Raw genomic sequence first — 19,683 nt, 5'->3', positions numbered from 1 at the left:
GCGCGCGCGTGTGTGTGCGCGTGTGTGTGTGCGCGTGCACGTGTGTGTGTGTGTGTGTGTGTGTGTGTGTGTGTGTGTGTGTGTGAGAGAGAGAGAGGCTTGATTTGTTTCTCACGTTAAGACACGCCTAGAAAGCTTGGTAACCATTTAGCTCACAGATCACCTGCAGTTTTATACTTGTTAAAAGAAAGCAGAAGAGAAGACTGGGCACACTTTTCCTCAAATGCTTGTGTTCATGGTGTCTTCTCCCACTGCCTCTATTCAATACTTTTCTCAAGGCTGGGACCAAATACCAGGACAGGCTATAACCTAAAGCTTCCCATGAAAGACCCACTTCTTTTTTTTTTTAATTAGATATTTTCTTCATTTACATTTCAAATGCTATCCTGAAAGTCCCCTATACCCTCCCCCGACCCTACTCCCCTACCCACCCTCTCCCGCTTCTTGGCCCTGGTGTTCCCCTGTACTGGAACATATAAAGTTTGCGAGACCAAGGGGCCTGCCTCTCTTCCCAATGATGGCTACTAGGCCATCTTCTGCTACAAATGCAGCTAGAGACACAAGCTCTGGGGGTACTGGTTAGTTCATAATGTTGTTCCACCTATAGGGTTGTAGACCCCTTCAGCTCCTTGGGTACTTTCTCTAACTCCTCCATTGGGGGCCCTGTGTTCCATTCTATAGATGACTGTGAGCATCCACTTCTGTATTTGCCAGGCACTGGCACAGCCTTACAAGAGACAGCTATATCAGAGTCCTTTCAGCAAAATCTTGCTGGCATATGCAATAGTGTCTATGTTTGGTGGCTGATTATGGGATGGACCTCCCAGGTACGGCTGACTCGGGATGGTCCATCCTTTCGTCTTAGCTCCAAACTTTGTCTCTGCAACTCCTTCCGTGGGTATTTTGTTCCCTATTCTAGGGAGGAATAAAGTATCTATGCGTTGGTCTTCCTTCTTGATTTTCTTGGGTTTTGGAAGTTGTATCTTGGGAATCTAGGTTTCTGGGCTAATATCTACTTATCAGTGAGTGCATATCAAGTGACTTCTTTTATGATTGGGTTACCTTCTCAGGATGATATCCCCCAGATAGATCCATTTGCCCAAGAATTTCATAAATTTATTGTTTTTAATAGCTGAGTAGTACTCCATTGTGTAAATGTACCACATTTTCTGTATCCATTCCTCTGTTGAGNGACANCTGGGTTCTTTNCAGCTTCTGGNTATTATAAATANGGCTGCTATGAACATNGTGGAGCATGTGTCCTTATTACCAGTTGGAACATCTTCTGGGTATATGCCCAGGAGTGGTATTGCTGGATCTCCTGGTAGTACTATGTCCAGTTTTCTGAGGAACCGCCAGACTGATTTCCAGAGTGGTTGTACAAGCTTGCAATCCCACCAGCAATGGAGGAGTGTTCCACTTTCTCCACATCCTCGCCAGCATCTGCTGTCACCTGAATTTTTGATCCTAGCCATTCTGACTGGTGTGAGGTGGAATCTCAAGGCTTCGTGGCCTCCTGAAACAGCGCTACCACCTTCTAGGAACCAAGGGTTCCAATACACGAATGTTTGGGAAATGCCTCTCACGCAGGCCATAGCACAGCTTTGGACAGTCCAAATGCTCATCCCTTAGTCATCCCTGTCTGTCCTAGATAGTGTTCCTGAGTTCAGTTCCCCTTTTGTGCTCAGCACCTTGGACTGTGCCAGTAGACCACCATTTCTTCAGTTTGTACTCTTTTTTTGGTCTACAGGATGTGCGTACCAGGAGGGTAGAGACATTCTCTGGTTTGTTTCTCGCAATCTCCCCCAGATTTTGAACATGCCCCCAAACCTAGTATGGACCCTATGGTCCAAATCGATGTGAGATCATGAATTCCCTGATCTCCATTTGCAATCTACACACGGTCGGTCACCCATACTCACCAAGACCCTGATCTTCGGGAATTTGTTCCTTCAGAAGTTTCTGGCATAGCCTCTGATGAACCAGGATTTTGTTTTCTCACATCAAGAATTTAGAATGGTTCTAGGACTTTTTTTTTCTTTCTCACTGCAGGTGCTTCTAGTTAATCCTGCACAGATCATAAAGCTGTCAGGACAATGTACTTTATATTATATATCACTTTTCTTACTTCCAAGATAGCCTTGGGGGTTAAAAAGCACTTTAGTCTTTTACTGTAATTATAGTCCAGATTTAGAAGCCTTGCCAGAATATCATTCTACCACGCTTTTTTATGATGCTGAAATATTTTAAAGAAAAGTTCAGTTAAGAGCATACTAACTAAATATGTCTGTACATCTCTAAAACTACTGCTCTGCAGAACACACTGACACCCTCTCACCCACAAAATTAATAAAAAAAAAATGGTACCAGGAAATACTAAGTTCACAGATTTGTCTAAACTGTTTTTCATGGTTTATTTTTTATTTAACAGATCCTTCCTAACAAGAGAGTTTTTTTTTTTCAAAAATATTTTATGGTTGGGGTTTTTTTGGTTTTTTTTTTTGGGGGGGGGTTTTGTATTTTACCTGCATGTATATCTGTACACCCCATAGACCTACCCCAACACCCTATTCAGTGTCCAACCTTTGAACTTCCAATCCTCCCTGCCTGTTGTCCACTCCATTAGCAAGATCAAACAAGTAAAAAAAGTCTCTGGGTATGTGAAGTACTTGTATGCTAATGAGCAGGTAGGATGTATGTTCTGGAGACCAGGAGAGCATTTCAAGTGCAGTGTCCATGAGTGACCCTGAGCAAGTCAAAAGATGCCATGGCTACTGAATGGCAAAGAGTATAGTCTAATGGAGGCATTCAAGGTTGGATGAATGACTGCATTGCCTATTTATTCATTAACTTACATTGAACCTGCCTATATCTCATTTACATCCACGTTTAACCACTAAGGAAAAAGCCCTGGTTTCCTTCTGTCTTTCCTCTCTGTTAAAACTCAGTGTCCCTGTGAACTTTTGTTGGGATCATAGTTATTTGCATATTGTTCCCAATTGCATAATGAATGCATATTCCTGACTCATCCCAACTGCCCAGTAGCCTCTGGCCTGTGCCAGTCACTTTCTCCTTGGAATTTCTGAAGCGAGTGTTATGCAAGTCCCCTGTTGCTCACTGAGCCATTAGTAGAGACTCTCTCACCCAGAATAGGCATTACTAAATGCGTGATGACGACTCAGTCCAATTTCAAACCAAGGTTGGGACCAGCAGCTCACTCTTAATTGCCTGAGTCATGCAGTTTTGGTGTCTCAGTCTTGTTATTTGGGATCTTCTTAAAGTGGCAATCCTTAAGTTGAGGCTCCAGCTGGGTTTGAGATCCTTCCTCAGCAAGGAATACTTTAGCTGCAATGTCAAAAATCATCAGGATTGGTTCAGAGTCTTTCCAGTGAGCTGTGCTTAACTGATGGTCCACTTTGATAAACCTAATGCCATCCCCTCGTAGCTGGCAGGGGCTTCTGCCTTTCAGGTGGGCACAGAAGCTAGGAGTAACAAGGCAAAGAAACAAAGACACAGGGGCTACCTTTTCATCCAGATGAGGCTTCTCCATGAAGTACAAGCATGTAGCCTGGCTTCTGGTTGTTTAGAAATTGCTGGTTGCAAGGCCTTCTAGCTGCAAGGGATTCAGCAATGTGGACTAATGGGCTATTTGGTTCATATCTCCTGTCAAGGGAGGGGAGGAAGGACTTGAGAATGACCTTGGGTAACTTATACAGTATCTGCTACAAGGAGTTTATGCCTTCTTCCCAAGGGAAACATACATCGGATTTTGTTTTGGAAAACTTCTAACTGAAAATTTGATATGCCTTGCTAGCTAGCATGTGTCACCAAGGCAACTACTCCCCTATATCTGCAGGAGATACAGCCTATAGGGTTCTGTCATCACTACATTGTGTATATACTTTTTGTTGCTTTCCTTCTATACCTGTGATTAGAGTGTGTACTCATCCAGAGAAAGAGGTCATTGACAGATAATCAACAGATCATGAAAAAATGGAGTGATCATAACGGTAGTGTACTAAGAATTACTTGAAGGTTATGAATTGTTTCTGGAGTTTTCCATTAGATAGTTTTTTAGACGGTGTTTGACCAGGTAACTTAGAGTGTCATCATAGTATTGTAGAATAAAATAGGAACTACATTAAGTCTATAGCATTAAAAGAAGACTTTTTGTGTATGTAGATCTGAATTAATGAAGCAATCAGTGTAGAGGATAATTTGACTCACTCAACCTGGTTCAGTGATGTCATGACAAAAGGTACTATAGATATGAAAAATTATAGCTCTGTTTTTGCTTTCTTTTGTTATAATTACCTTTATTGTACTTGGAATAGGGTTCTTGGAAGAGGGAATATGTTTGCAAATTGCAGGCCCTCAAAATGGCAGTTTTGCTACTGAGAGTTTTTAATGACAGATCAATGCACAAGTATTTATAAGAAGAAAAGTGGTTTGTTACATTAGGAAAATCTACTTCAAGTCTTTTTTTTTTTTTTTCTGAAAAAGGGGTGTGCATTAACAAAGAACTCATAACACAACTCTACAGCTTTGCCTAATTTTTAAAACCAAAAATGACCTGATAGTCTAAATCAGAACACCTACCCTTACCAGCCACCCTCTCTTGCAGTCCAGGTTTCTTCTCACCAGATCCTACAACTCCTGAATTCATCTGCTTGAACCTTTGCCTATATTCATTGTTTCTATAAGTGAGTGGGACATGGTTCATGTCAGTAAGGACAGCATTTAGGAGGCCGAGGCAAAAGGTTCCTAATGATATCAAGGTCATCTTAGGCTGCTGACTGGAACCTTCTCTCAGAACAGTATAAACAAATAAGTAAAGAAATAGGCTAAGAGTGACCTTGTGTGTTTACTTTTGGAATGGGAGTGTTCTTGACTTCACCTTCCTTGGGCTGTCTTTTGTTGACTATTTCCTGGAGACTCACAGGTGGCAGCATCAGATGCAATTATATCAGGTTCAGCCTCGTGGGAAATGGCGATCCACCTTCATGATAGCCTTTATCCTCCATCAAAGTACAACCTTAAATGTAGACCTCACACTGTGTCACTGGTGACTCACTGCACTCAGATACTCTTAGGATGGTCAGGAGCTCCTGTTTCCTTGGTATTTCTTAGTATTTCTCCCTTTAAAACCTAGAGAAAGCATTGGCAATATGTAAGCTGATGGTCTTCGCAGTTGAGGGGTGGGATGAGTGTGTTCTTCCATCTTATCATCTTTCTGTGAGTGTTTCTTGCCTGGCTTGTGAAGAAATGGCTCTGCCTCACGTTTTCACAGACTTCTCCCCGCCTTTTTGTTTTCTGTTGCTGTGCTCAGCTTTAGACACCGATCTCACCTTTCTTACATCACAGAACAAACTAACTGTCTGGCCTTTCAGCTGGTGGCAGAAAAACATCTTTCCCGCCTGCTAATGCTTCCTGTTAGCCCTGAAAGCTCCAATTAGAAGTCGTAAGAGGGGCACATTCAGGATTCTCGGAGAAGAGGCAGCCTCATTAAAACACAATTGTGTGCTTCTGCTTTAAATAGTGTCCAAATAGATAAGTGAATTCAGGTCCGCCTAAATTTAATTCCAGAAATCAAAGCCACGGCAATAAGAACTGGACCTGAGTTCTCTTAGGGCAAGTAATTTAATTTCTCAGCCAGTTGAACTATTATGCATCTCAGTTCTCAGTTATTATGACAGTAAATTATGCCGACAGAGGCAGTGAGGGGTAATGTGCACGTAATTCCTTCTTTTTCCTGGCTAGGCGCACACCAGAATGCAGATGTCTTAAACAGCTGTCCCCTCAGCCAAGGATTCCGTTTGGAGCTTTAAAAGCAGCGTTTTTACGTAATAACGGAAGACGGATAGGCACCTCAGGGAATCCAGCTGTGTATATGCTTCACCCTACCTGACAGCCCAGGGCTAACCAAATCCTGGACTGTATACCAGTGATGGACACTGTTACAACCGTCATGGAGTGAGATCATGGGTAATTCATGGTTTATAGAGAATCCTGGCCTGGACTTAGCTTTTCTCCCTGCCATTGCTTTTGGATTACCACCGACAGTGGAGAAACAAAGGGAATTGTGACTGATTCCGTTGGACAAAGAAGGGATTCCAGACACAATCAATTCAGGAATCAACCTCTCTTCACTAGAAAAACAGCCTTGAGATTAAGTAAAAGACTGTACCCCAAATCAAATCTGGGCCAACTGTAGGTTTAGTTTGGAAATCCCGCATCGGTGGTAGGTGTGTGCACAGAGAGTTTTGTGCAGGCAATCAAGAAATCAATTAGTTTACTCTATTTATATCTAGGCAGATGGAGGCTTATCCCATCTGATTTTCCATTTCTCACCTATTTCTTCATGGTCTTGATGAAAATGTAAAAATCAGTTATAGTCTCCTACCTATCAACACATTATGCATTAACACTTCACTAAATTATTCATCTTAATAACTTCTGTACATTTTAGCCAAACGTTTCAGAACATGTTATGTTTTTCATCGTATTTCACCAGAGTTGGGGAAATGTCCCCTTGAGGAGCCCAACATAGTTTTATAGGATTTTTTTTCAAGTCCTGCATCCTGGGCTTGTACCCAAGGGCCTGCTATGCATCATTCATTACAGAACCTGTACAAAGTATCCCTGGAGTTGGAGGAAACGACACCGGTCCCTTGGTGCTACATCCATCTCCTTGGATTTCCTTTCCCTTTCATTTTCAGGACAGCATCTCAGTGCTACGCTGTCAGACACTGACTGTGAGAGTCTTTCAACCTCTGGAAGCATGTGAAATCACGGCTGGGACCATTCTAGTCTCTAGCTCACATGATACAGTCTATGACACTGGACGCACACTCTCCTAGCCTTTAGAGCTGAGCTGTGTCCTTCTCCAACACATCCAGAGCATCGTGGTGTCACAGCTCATACAACCTCCAGATTTCCATTGCCTTTCCCAATGGAAAAGCACGCTCCTTCTTGCTGGTCACACTCAACTTCGGGGTGATAGTTTCCATGTGCTCTGTTTGTTGGTGGGGACACTGACCTGGCAATGGCCACCTTTCCACTCTCTTGTGTAGTACTTCTCATTTGACACGACTGGGCCAGAGAGTCTCAGTCTCAGCTGTTTGTCTTGTGTTGGCTTTGTGATGTGGTCCAACATGTCTCTGTCCTTTCCCATTAGGCAATACAGGGTAGGCTCTCCCTTCTTTTATCTTCATCCGAGTGCTCTTGGCCAAGCTGGCATTGGCAGCCAGTTGTTTTCCGCACAGGTTCCTTAGTAGTTCCTTAAATTGTGTCCTAGACATATCCTTTAACAATTTTATCTTGCCGATTGCTATCTGCCCTGTGTGTGTTGGTACATAGATGTTTACAGCCATATTATCTCTCAACAGTCTACATAATTTCGCCTTGACCGAAGCGTCATATAATTGGAGTCAGAGTATCTTCTTTCTGCAACCATTAAAAGAACAGCTATGTCCACTTGTGAAACATTTTGTGGACCTCAGATAGAGTTCCTAGTTAACAGCATGTTAACCTTCCTAGTGTTTTTCATCAATCCCATACTCCTTCACGCATTTCCAAAGTCCCTTGATTTTTTTCTTCTTCACTTTCCTAAACTTTCATTCAGCCGAGTCTCTCACAGCTATTTTCATCTGTTCTTCCAGGGAAGACAAAGTAGTAGAAGTCGCCGAAGAGGAGGAAGTGGCTGATGTTGAGGAAGAGGAAGCTGAGGATGATGAGGATGTGGAGGATGGGGACGAGGTGGAGGAGGAGGCCGAGGAGCCCTACGAAGAGGCCACCGAGAGAACAACCAGCACTGCCACCACCACCACAACCACCACTGAGTCCGTGGAGGAGGTAGTCCGAGGTACGCCACTGTTGGATTGCTATTTAACTGTCCTGGGATAAGAGAAAGCAAACTGAGACAGGGGATGATTTCAACCAGTGCTTCTCTTCTCCAGCCCCCTGCCCTCACCTCCCTCCCACCACTCCCCCAAAATCACAAGGCTTCTTCCTCTCGGTTTATTGCTGGTGTTGGTTTGGTTTGCTATCACAAGCCGTCCAGCAGTCCATTTAAACTAAAACAAATCTCGTTTGCATAGTCACTTCTATGCCTGTATATGCTGTTGAAGGAGTCCTAGACTATATTTATATAAGACCCCACCTAGCCAGAAGGCATCAAATTTGAAAAGTGCTGAATCATGCCCTGGTGGTGGGCCTTCACTGTTCAGCATTGCCCGTTGCATCTTGGACCCCTGAGACTGTGAACTCCTTGATTGGAAGAACTATAGTTTGGGTCATTCACTGTGCTGAACTTATAGACAATTCCAATGACGTTTGCTTGTGCAAATAGCTTTTTATTAGATTTTACTAATTTTACTAAATCTATTTTCTTTTTATTTACTGAGTCAAGCTTTTAATATGATTTGGTAAGAATCACTTTATTTCGTGCTGTGACGTTCAACATGGGCAATTTGTGTTACTTGTTTAATCGGGACGTGTGTCAGCACCTTCTTCAAAACACTGGTGTAATTCCCATGCCTTAGCTAATGCTCCTCCTGAGAATGTTGTAAACCAAAGAAACTAAAAAGACTTTGCATCACCAAGAAGTGAAAGCAAATACTTAGATTATGTTAAACAAACCAAATGTTATGCCAACTAGTGTGTTTGGGGGTTGGGGAATTTAAATGGGTATGTATTGGGTTTTTTTCCCACAGTAAAATCTGCCTCTAGATCTAGATTGAGTGAACGTGGGTTGACTTCATTTTAGTGTAATTCAGATGATGTTAGCTTTCGTCCACAAATGCTAAAACTCGGTAAGATTTCCTTTCCCTTGTGACTAAAGTGTAATGATTACAGCTCATTAGAGTTTAATATGGGACACTGTCCAACCCAAGGACATTGCTAATTATTATTGCTAGCCCTCCCTCTCCCTTTGCTGCATTTTAAAGAACTTTATTGAGGTAAGATTTTATATATCATAATATTAACTCATTTTCAATATATAAGAGAGTGACTTTAATAAATTTACTCAGTTGTTTAATCTTGCCCAGGGCCTTCCAGCACCCTAATGAGATCCCTTCTGCCCACTCACAGAGTTGGTCCTCTCTCATGCCCATCAATGGCTGGGCTACTTTGACCTCCACTGAGTTGCCTTTCTCTGAATACTTAATACATAACTGAGGTTGTACCCGGCACAGCTTAATGACTGACTTGTGTCCCTTAACAGTGTTTTCTGTTTTTCACTTGGAGTTTTTTGTTAGTGACGAATTGAATACTCAGCCACCTTAGATCTAATGGAAGTATTTTATATTGTTTAGGAAGATAGTCCAGTTTCAGGTAGATGGTTTAGTTTTATCGTTTCCCTACTTAAGGCAGCTTCTTATTGAACGCATGTGCAAATAGAGGTATCCTTGATCTGAATGAAAGGCTCTTCTTCAAATGCCTAAGGCATCTTTTTCCAAAGAAATTTTCAAATGTCTCTGGAGGCCATGACTGGTAGATCTGGCCTAATGAATTTTTTAGCCCTGATTTTCTCAGCAAGGAAAGAGATGTTTTTGGGTTTTTTTGTTTTTGTTTTTTTTTATTTCCCCACTCCACTTTTCTTGGAGTCACATTACAGTGACTGATAATCTGCAGTGAAGTGAGGTCTTCAGAAGTAGAGGACACTTGCCGGCTGCCTGTAAGTCTGAATGGCGCAGGTGAAGACCACACACAGGCTCATGATGACCATGAGTGCTGAGATCTAGGATGAAATCAAAGCCAAAGAAATGCAAAACCTTCTACTCTGCAAATTAAGAACACAGAGCCTACTTCAGAACAAGCTTCCAGGTTGGCTAAAAAAAAGGTTCTTAAGTAGATGGCATTTAAGCAAGGCAGGGGAAGTGTCACCAGGTAAATTTTGTTATGACGCACACACATCACAGTCAGTCAGAAAGAGCAAACAAACCCTGTGCTCTGGAAGAGAAGGGTCATGCTTGGGAGACGGGACTAGTTGGTACTCTGTGGAAAAGAATCTAGAAAAACTGGGTTGGGACAGATGCTGAGAATGATGGGAAATGGTGCGAATTTGACCATCATGAGTCACAGGGGAACAAGGAGTGGTGATCTCAGGCTTATATTCTAACCAAGATGGAATTTTCTCGAGATCTGTGATCTAGTTAACTTCCAAGTCTTGTTATTTTTCTGAATTTGTTCTTCCCTTTTTCAGTCTCACCAGTACCTTTGTAATTTTACATATTTAGTTTTAGTATACAGTTTTCCATCTAAGGTGTAATTTTTAGATCTTCAGACAGGACATATAAAGACATGAACACTATGGAATTTTTCTCTAGAAAGCCTCAAGTTCAATTGAAAACTACAAGAGATCTCTAAGCAAGATGTTTATAAGAAAAATCTAAAGCAAGCACTAATTTTAAAGATAAGCAGGAGCTGGGGATTGGCACAAGAGATAGAGTACTTGCTACAAAGGTAGGAAGAGCTTAGTTCAAACCCTCAGAGCCTGATGTAAAAAGGCAAGCATGGTTATGCGAGCCCGCAACCCAGAGCTGTGGACACAGGAAATTTGTTGGGGGATGTTGCTGGATGTTCTGTAGAAGACTCTGTGTGGAGAAAATAAGACAGTGTTAAAGCAAGACATCCAACATCCTACTCTGGAAAATACAAACGTACATACAACACACATATGCACGAACACACACACACATTAATGCTATAAAAAGATTTTTTTAAATGTGAACACATTCACTCTATGTAAGGCTTATGGAGTGGACCAACGACATAAATTCAGGCAAATCTTTCCGAGATGTTAGAGGATATTCATTAATGATGCAGATGTAGGATTAAGGCCGACGACCCTTCCCTGTGTATTCCTAGTGTAGAAGGTGAATGCTAATTCTTCCCTTTAGTAGGAGCACCAGCAATGGCAGAGCTGATTGCACACTTTGTGAAACCCTCCCTGCAAAGCCGGCTTCTGTGCCTGGAAAGCAAACACTCCTTGCAGAGAACAGATTAGTATTGCACTCTTATTATCAACGTTAATGTTTTAGCCTCTGAAAGGAAACGAATGTGATTGACCACCATTCATAGAAAGAAAAATCATTTCGCCATTTCAAGACTCCAGCAACTAAGCCGAGTCCTTACTGTGCTTCTTAAGAACTCGGTCCTTTCATAGCCCATTGGCTCCTGAGAGGACTAAGCAGAGGGGAAGGAAGCAGAAGATATTTTTACCTGATCATAAAACGACTAACCCCAGCTGTCTCTTCTGCGTTACTGAGTTCAGAGAGAAGGGAGTTCTTTGGAGGTAAGCTCGTTACTGCAAAATCCATTTGGTTTCTAAGCTTTGCTAATTAGGAAGATGTTGGATATCAGTCTAATGGCTCAGGTTGTTACCAGTTAAGTGAAGCAACAGTCTTAGACTCTTGTTCTCAGTTTTTCAGATTGTAAGTCCGAGATGTGAGGGTTTTCTTTTCTGAAGTGTGAATATTGTAAGAATTGGCTCAGCCTTGGCTTTTGAACCCAATTCTGCCTGTCCAGAAAAAAAACTTTTTCCTCATGTTTATTTATTCAGGAAATAGTCTTTGTGCCCTGCTGCTGGCTAAAGTCTTTGCTGCTGTAGAAAGCAGAGCAGGGCTAGCACAGACAGGCTTCCACCTGCTGGAAGCATCCACGTTGGAGTTCTTTACTGCAGATAGAAGTGTTCTGGCTCACCGTTTCCCTTGTTCTTTAAGGCCATGTCTTAGTCAGGGTTTCTATTCCTGCACAAACATCATGATCAAGAAACAAGTTGGGGAGGAAAGGGTTTATTCAGCTTACACGTCCACATTGCTGTTCATCACCAAAGGAAGTCAGGACTGGAAATCAAGCAGGTCAGGGAGCAGGAGCTGATGCAGAGGCCATGGAGGGGTGCTGCTTACTGGATTGCTACCCCTGGTTTGCTCATCCTGCTTTCTTATAGAACCCAGGACCTCCAGCCCAGGGATGGCACCACTCACAGTGGGCCCTCCCAGCCTTCATCACTAATTGAGAAAATGCCTTACAGCTGGATCTCATGGAGGCATTTCCTCAAGGAGGCTCCTTTCTCTGTGGTAACTCCAGCTTGTGTCAAGTTGACACATAAAACCAGCCAGTACAGGCTGTAATTCTCCTTTTAAGCCTTATAGCTGTAGTATGCCGTAGAAAAGTTATTTCCCCTATTTGAAGTCAGGGCAATTATGACTTAGGGAAACTTTAAACATACATTAGTCATATAAGTAGTAATTGATGAAGCCAGGATTTGGGTCCACATGAGCTAGGCTATTTCAGTTTCGTTAATGCCTAAATGATATTTTCACTTTTCTTTCTAAATACATATTCTTCTGTTTAACTTGCACCTCGTGTAAGTGCTTGTTCATATGCTATGGACATGGATGCATCTTTTATTTCTGTGCCGTAAATTCCTGGAATTTTCTGTTTTCAAATTAAACAATAGTAACGATCAGGTGTCACTGATCATAATACATGAGTAGTGGTCACAATACTATATATATATTCCAGGGACCACAAGTAGCATGTTACCTATTTTTTAAGACAAAGGTTTTCCTGGAAGACACTCAACCCCACTTATTTAGATGTTGTCTCTGGCTATGTTCACGCTATAAAAGCAGATCATAGAGCTGAGGAGATGGAGATTATATGTCAGAAAAGACCAAGGTATATACTGTTTCTTAATCTCAGATATTGTTCAGAGAAAGAATTCTACTTACTAAAATCAAGTTGATTTCAGTGTGTGTATGTGTGTGCGTGCACATGTACACCCATGTGTATTCGGGTACATATGCATACATGTGGATATGTGTATAGAACTCATAGGACAACCTCATTCATGCATGCAAATATGTGCGTAAAAATCATAGGACAACCTCAGGTGTTGTTCCTCGGGTGGTCCCAACCACCTTTTCTTGTTTCTAGACTTTGGACAGTGATGGGAGGCAGGGCCTTTTACTGGCCAAGAACTGATCCAGTAGACTAGGCTACATGACCAACAAGTCCCAGATATGTTTGGAATGGTAAGCAGTCCCACCTTGCCTGGCTTTTTCTTAATGTGAATATTGAACTCAGGTCTTCATGTTTGTGCAGCAAAGAGTTTATGGACTAAGCCATCCCCCTCCCCTCAGCTCCAACTGTAGTATTTACTGGAGACATTTATCATTTTATGGCCTTGGGCCAGTCGAGTAACCTGCTTTTTATTTGTCTAATATAAGTGCTGACGTTACCTTGCATGTTTTAAGAGTGACTTTACATGATCTATGACAAGCACTTACCTAGGAAGACTTAGACTTAGTTGCTCAAGTACAGGTTGCTCAGATTTGAGTCCTACTTAGCCCTGCAGCCTGTGAACTGCAAATCCTGCACGATGCAGCAATGCAAGTAGTCCTGCATCCTCGTATGTCTCTGTAAAACTGGGGTTAATATCTAGCCACTCTGTGAGAAGCAAGTGACTCCTAATAACCCCTGGGAACCATTGAGCCCAGTTTCTGATAGACAGGAAGTCCTCAGCCTGGAGTCTGTGGTCACTGTGGTTGTAGTCATCATTCCAATACCCTGGTAGATTCAGAACATTAGACAACTAGTGTTTACTACCAGTCAGAAGTGTTAAAGGTAAACCAACAGATTGACATTTTAATTGCAGTGTGATGCATCTATGAACTGTTGGTACAACAGAGCTGGTGTTTGTAGACAGCATTCTGTTACCATTAAAATGCAGCATGAACTGGGTCTCCTGCTTAAAATAGTTTTGTGTGTGAAATATTCCACATATCAAGATATTTGCAATTAAACTTTATATCTAGCAGCAAATTGAACAAGATGGTACTGAATGTCACATTTCAAGATCGACTGTTTATTCCTTCCAACCATTTTATGCCCCATGGGAGGAAATTCATCAGTAAGGGGACAGAGAGAGACACGGATACAGGTGACTTTTTAAACACTTATGTTTGTGAAACTAAAATCTCCAGTCTAAACACTGGCTGACTTATGTTAGCTGGCTGACCTTGTGAAGTTATTGCTCCAGAAGTATCATGAATTGACATGAAGACATCCCCAACAGTGATGAGGCACATTTACACACTGGGCACAACATTACTCTCTCAGGGCCCAGGGATATGAACCCAGGTAGTTCAGGTCTGTCCATCCAGATCTGCGTAGCCTCTTTTCACCCTGTGTGGAAAAGGACATCCGTATCCTTTGGGAGTTTTGACCCACGGACAGAGCATCCGAAGTAATGCTTCTAACAAGCTTCATAAATAAAGCCATGTTGCTCTGCAGGGTATAAAAGAGACAAAGCTTATGTTTCTCCCCCATCTCCATTGGTATGGCTCAATAAAGGCATGGCACAGGCATCCTGAAACTCATGGATTCTTGCTTTGTCTGGCATGCTCAGCTTTTTCAGACTCCGGAGAAACAGTAAACATGGCTTGCTCTGAGCGTGCCAAGGAGCTCAAAGCTCTAAGGTGTGTTTGGGCTGAGGGGTAGGAAAAAGAGCAGTAGTATGTTCATTCTTCAAGAGCCAGCTATAGATAGGCTTTTACCTCTGCTCTAACTAAGGCAGAGAATGCATTCACACATTTGAACCAAGGTGTGGTGCCCCCTTTAACATCGGGAAAACTGTGTCAGTACTGGCCATGTAGGTGACAGGTGGCAGCCTATTATTTTGTGCCCTGTGGCATAACAGTCACTGATTCTAAGCCATTCCATACATGCTTTGCTTGGGCTGAGGGCGTCCCTGTAACTGTTGCTTAACTGTCCTAATCTGGAAAGCCTACGGTAGCAACTAGTGTGCTTAAGACACACGACTGGGGAAGGAGGTTTACAGAGACAGAGAGAGATAGTATGCATATATGTGGTTTTCTTAGTTTCAGTAAGAACTTCATTGACATAATTTCCTATCCACAAAGCTCATAATCCCATGGCTTAGTAAATTCACAAAGATCTGTTTGCCATAAGAAAAATTTTTGTGCCTTAAGTATGACTATGTGTCTACTTAACAGTTTATATTGTAAAAAATGAAAATAAGTTCCTTAAAATGTAATGCAACAAGCTGGAGAGCAGGTAACATGATTATGTGTGTACATTTTCTCCTTCTCAGTTAGTCGTTAACTCCAGCAGAGTGTTGTTGTCTCAGATAATAAAGCTATGGTTCTTCATGGAAAGATTTAGTTCCCTTAATGTAAGTGTCTAGAACTTTAAAAGTGGGGTGGATTGCAACCAAAATATCTGTTTCTGTTGGTCTTCAGCAATCCTGCCCTTCTGAAGATCCATCTGTGGCTTCCAGGCATGTCAGAGCAGCATGTCTGTCATTTTGTGTTTTTATTAGGAAAACAGGGAGAATTCCAGAAGAGATGAGACTGAGTAAGTCTCAAGGTGTGTGTGTGTGTGTGTGTGTGTGTGTGTGTGTGTGTGTGTGTGTGTGGTTTTATGTATGCTGAAACACAAGAGACTCATTGTATGACTTTAAACTTGATCTCTCTGTGTCTTGGTTCAGCTAGGTTCATGTGCTAGGATCAGCAGCCTGCACCATCCCTGGTATAACACTCACTACTATGTATGCAGTGAAGTGTGGAGGGAACCCTTCTCGGATCGGGTGTTTCCTCTTCCAAAGGAATCCATTGTCCCTAATACACTGCGGTGAAAGGCAAACCTTGGTCATGGGACAGACTTTACGTAGAAATGATGCTGTTCTCAGTTTGAGTCTTAGATTCTTCTCTGTTGGAGACTATGAAAGGAGGAAGCCAGCCACTGTGGAAAGGTGGGCATCTTCCTCAGATAGAGTCGTGTTTCCTGACCCGAGCTCACTGGAAGTGTTCTTTTGTTCTCAAAAGTGTGGATGCCATCTTGAATGTCTTCCCAGGAAAGCGCTGGGAAAAGTTAGGTTCCGAGTTTGCTTTAGTTCATTCCTTGATTTTTTTTTTATTTTTTTCAGCATTATTTTCAAAATAGCAAAATAATAAAAAATATAGTATGAAAATAAAAGCTGTGGTGTGGAAGGCGAAGAGGGCCACTAGAGGTCATATTTCTGAGAAGTGACGTTTTTATAGGTTTAAATGTAAGAGAACTATTATCTCAGTATTGATTAAGGCAGAAGTGTTTTGGTGTTTTTAAAAAACAGTTGATTGTATAGAGTGGGAAAAATATGTATTGGCAATCTGTTAAAAAAAAAACAGTTCATCTGTTATCTTTCTGTATTTTTTATTCTAAGACTCTTCTCATTTCCCACATGAACCAAACGTTTTTCAGTTTTTACCAGTTCCTCCCCTCACGTCCTAAGGGGTGACTGTGTCTCTATATTTTTAATATAACACATTTCAACTACATTTAATAACTTAGTTGGGCATGGTGGCACACACCTGCAGTCTTCGAATTTGGGAATCTGAGACTGGAGGATTGATCATAGGGGTTTACTGTCTACATGAGCCACGTCATGTGACCTTGCTTCTCAAAACACAAGCCACACCCCCCCACACTCGCCACAGCCTTACATGGTGCTTAGCATCCTTTGCTATTCTTCTCCAGGCACCTGTGGCTTTCACTGAGCCTACATGCTGGAGAGAGGGCGTGGCTGGTCTGTGAGAGAGGGGCATGGCTAGTCAGAGAGGGAGCGGGGTGGGGCTGGTCATGGAGCATACTTTGAAGAAATTTTAGCACCATTTCTTGCCTTCTGTGTTTTGAGGATTTGAGCATGGGAACAGGAAATAAGAAACTTAAGGGGAAAGCTTTCCTTTTCTAGTAGCTTTCCATTCGTGCCTGTTTTTTCCTGGTGTGGCATAGTCGGATCCCGACTAGGCTGGGAAAACTAATTATTACCATAGTGAGGAATTTTGGGAGTCCTAACCACTACGGCTTGAAATACCAGTCTTGGGAGTGTTTATACCTAGGAAATAGCCAAATTCTACAATGTATTCATCTTTCCAGATAAACACAATATTTTTTTTAGCAAATCCTTACATCTCACTCAGTTAAAAAAGAAAATATTTCCCCTATGACACAAGGTATACCTCATCCTTACCCTGTTCTAGGTTTAAGCTTGTTGATAACATGCTGTGTGTCCAATTAACCATAGCAGACAGGAAATCAAGGTTGTGGAAACATCATAGTGGTCTATGAGCTCTATAACAGCACCGTCTCAGGAGCACTGACTGGTGTAAAACCCATTTTACAGACCCATCTCCTTCAATTGCCATTTTATAAGAAACCTTTCTGCATAGGGAGGTGTGAGAATCAGGTCAACTCTAATTACAATGACAGAGAACTGCACATTTCAATACAAAGTCCAGCCAACTTGAAGCTGCCTGCTACACTGCTTCCCAATCTGGTGGTTGTGACCCCTTTGGGGTTTGAATAACTCTTTGACAGGGGTTGCCTAAGATGATTGGAAAACACAGATATTTGCATTGTGATTCATAACAGTGGCAAAAACTACAGTTATGAAATAGCAATGAAGATGTTAATGGTTGTAAATGTAATGGTAATAATTTTAGTAGTAATTTTCATGTTTGAGGGGGGTCACTGTAACATGAGGAGCTATGCTAAAGGTTGTAGCTTTCCATTAAGAATGCAGCCTTAGGAACACTGAGGACCATTGTGCTGGAGACTTCTATAAAAAATTCACACACATCATACTTCTGAGTCTATGGCTTCAGTAATGTGCACAGCTGCTCGTGTGATTTGCTGATATTTCAACCTGTATTTGGAACATGAGATTTCATCTCCAGCTTGCTGGCCTAATTTGCATGATTATATTTAGCACAACATGATTACTAGATAATAAATATTTGATCATTTATTTCCTGGTAAAGACTCATTTTCATATCGTTTTTATGACTACTTGTTAGCATTCACAATGCATGATGAATGTGATTTCTGCTAGAAGTATGTGATTTTAGCATTGGAGTTAACATGTTGTTTAAAAAAAGAACCACTTTTCTAATGTGTTGTTTTAAATTTTGCTTCATCTATGAGAACCAAACGAATATTTACCTATAGAATATAGTTTTTGTTCAGATAAATTAGGCTCTTGGAATGTTGCTGTATTGCAATTGTTAAATTTGTAGCAATAACTTAATTGGGATTTTAAAAAATAGTTTTCCATGCTTATTTTATTAGGATTATAATTCTTTTTTTGGTTTGTTTGCTTGCTTGTTTCTTCTTGTTGTCGCTGATAGTTTAGAACTTGCTATGTAGACTAGACTAGCCTTGAGCTTGTCAATATAGTCCTGTCTCTGTTTCCCAGGTACTGGAATTGGCGGGTATTCACCGCCACATCTTGATCATGGTTGTTTTAAAGGACACTGACATCAGAGTTTTCCATTATTATGGTTGAATGTAGACCACAATTTATTTGAATGAAGTATTGATGATCAACACACTTTAGTACAACTTGAATGTCTTTACCTTTTGTTTTAAATTTTATTTCACCGTTAAGTTAGATAGCAAAGCTGTATTTGTCTTTGTTCTCTATAATTAGAGAATAAAATTACAAAAACAAGGTTTTAAAAGAGGTACATTTATATTATGTATGTCTCTGTATTGTGTTTAATTTAGCATGTTTCACAGAACGTGGAGAAAATCGTGCTTTGGGAATGTTTTTCTCCGCATTCTGAGAATCTGCATCTCCTAATTTTATCCATCAAACCCTAGTATCGGAAGGCGCTCCATCCAGGGACTGTCTGCCGGATGCTGAAGGGAGGGGCTCACTTTTGTCCAGTTCTTCCAGGCTCACACAGACCCACCCCCATCCCCTCCCCAACACACTCTGCATTTGCCATTGTTTAATTCCATTCCCTCACCTGTGCCCGGAGTTCTGGCTCTGTTATTCAGTGAGTGGGAGAGACTCTGAGGACACGCCCCTTGTACCAGATCCAAGAATGGATTTTGCTGACAGTCTCTGTTGACTGAAGGTGGTGCCAGTGGATTCAAAACTTCATTCCTCTTGTGGCCACACTACAAACCCAGTGCAGGACACCACTGTCCAATATTGGCATTAATAAAACTGGAGAAGAGAAAAGACTACTGAAAAGTAATATCACGTTAGGAACAAACGAGGGTGTTAAAGCATGTACAGTCCCAGCCCTCAAAAGGAACAGGAGGAGGCCCACAGTAGGGATACCAGTGAGGCATGCTGGAATCACGTGGTTCCTCCTAGAAACTGGGAAAGTCAGAATTCTTTCAGATGCTTGTCGCATGGATTGGATCCCCGTGGAGTTCTGTTTGAGGCTCTCCAGGGTTAGAAACCCCCAAATAAGAGATGGAGCTATTGTTCTCCTTGCAACAAAAACAGACATGTGGAAAGTCTAATAGGGAGGAACTTTTAAAATGCAAGTGAGTGGGTTGCTGCTTTTTAAACCAGTGGGGATATGGAACTAATTTGGGGAGACAGGGGCAAGATAGACTGACAAGTAAGGTGTGTTTTAATGTAAGATAATGTGTGGTATATATTAATAAATTTGAATGTGTTAGCTGTGTATGTTACTGTTTGGAGCATGACGGGCTAAGGGTCAGATAAAAATACACGAATAGATAATTTCTCAGAGTTACCATGGTTGACTGTCAGTCACTCTTGCAGATGTTACGTACGTTTTCAGGTTTAGTCCGTGGGCAGGCTGGAAACATTAAACATAAATGTGATTAATTATGCATGAGTCTAGGCGA

At 41.7% G+C, this 19,683-nt stretch overlaps 1 protein-coding gene across 7 annotated transcripts in view; it reads left to right on the top strand.

The window, feature by feature from the left end:
- Nucleotides 1-19,683, top strand: part of App (amyloid beta precursor protein) — a 215,778-nt gene that overhangs the window by 105,876 nt on the left and 90,219 nt on the right. For all 7 annotated transcript variants that reach the window (XM_029470476.1, XM_029470473.1, XM_029470475.1 and 4 more), the window contains exon 6: nt 7,662-7,864. In XM_029470476.1, the coding sequence (XP_029326336.1) occupies nt 7,662-7,864 (203 nt within the window). The remainder of the gene's footprint in view (nt 1-7,661; nt 7,865-19,683) is intronic.

This window comes from Mus caroli, chromosome 16 (assembly GCF_900094665.2).
Source record: "Mus caroli chromosome 16, CAROLI_EIJ_v1.1, whole genome shotgun sequence".
Taxonomy (NCBI): Eukaryota; Metazoa; Chordata; class Mammalia; order Rodentia; family Muridae; genus Mus; species Mus caroli.
Note: the sequence above shows the minus strand (reverse complement) of the source record. Positions and strands in the feature narration are given on the sequence as shown.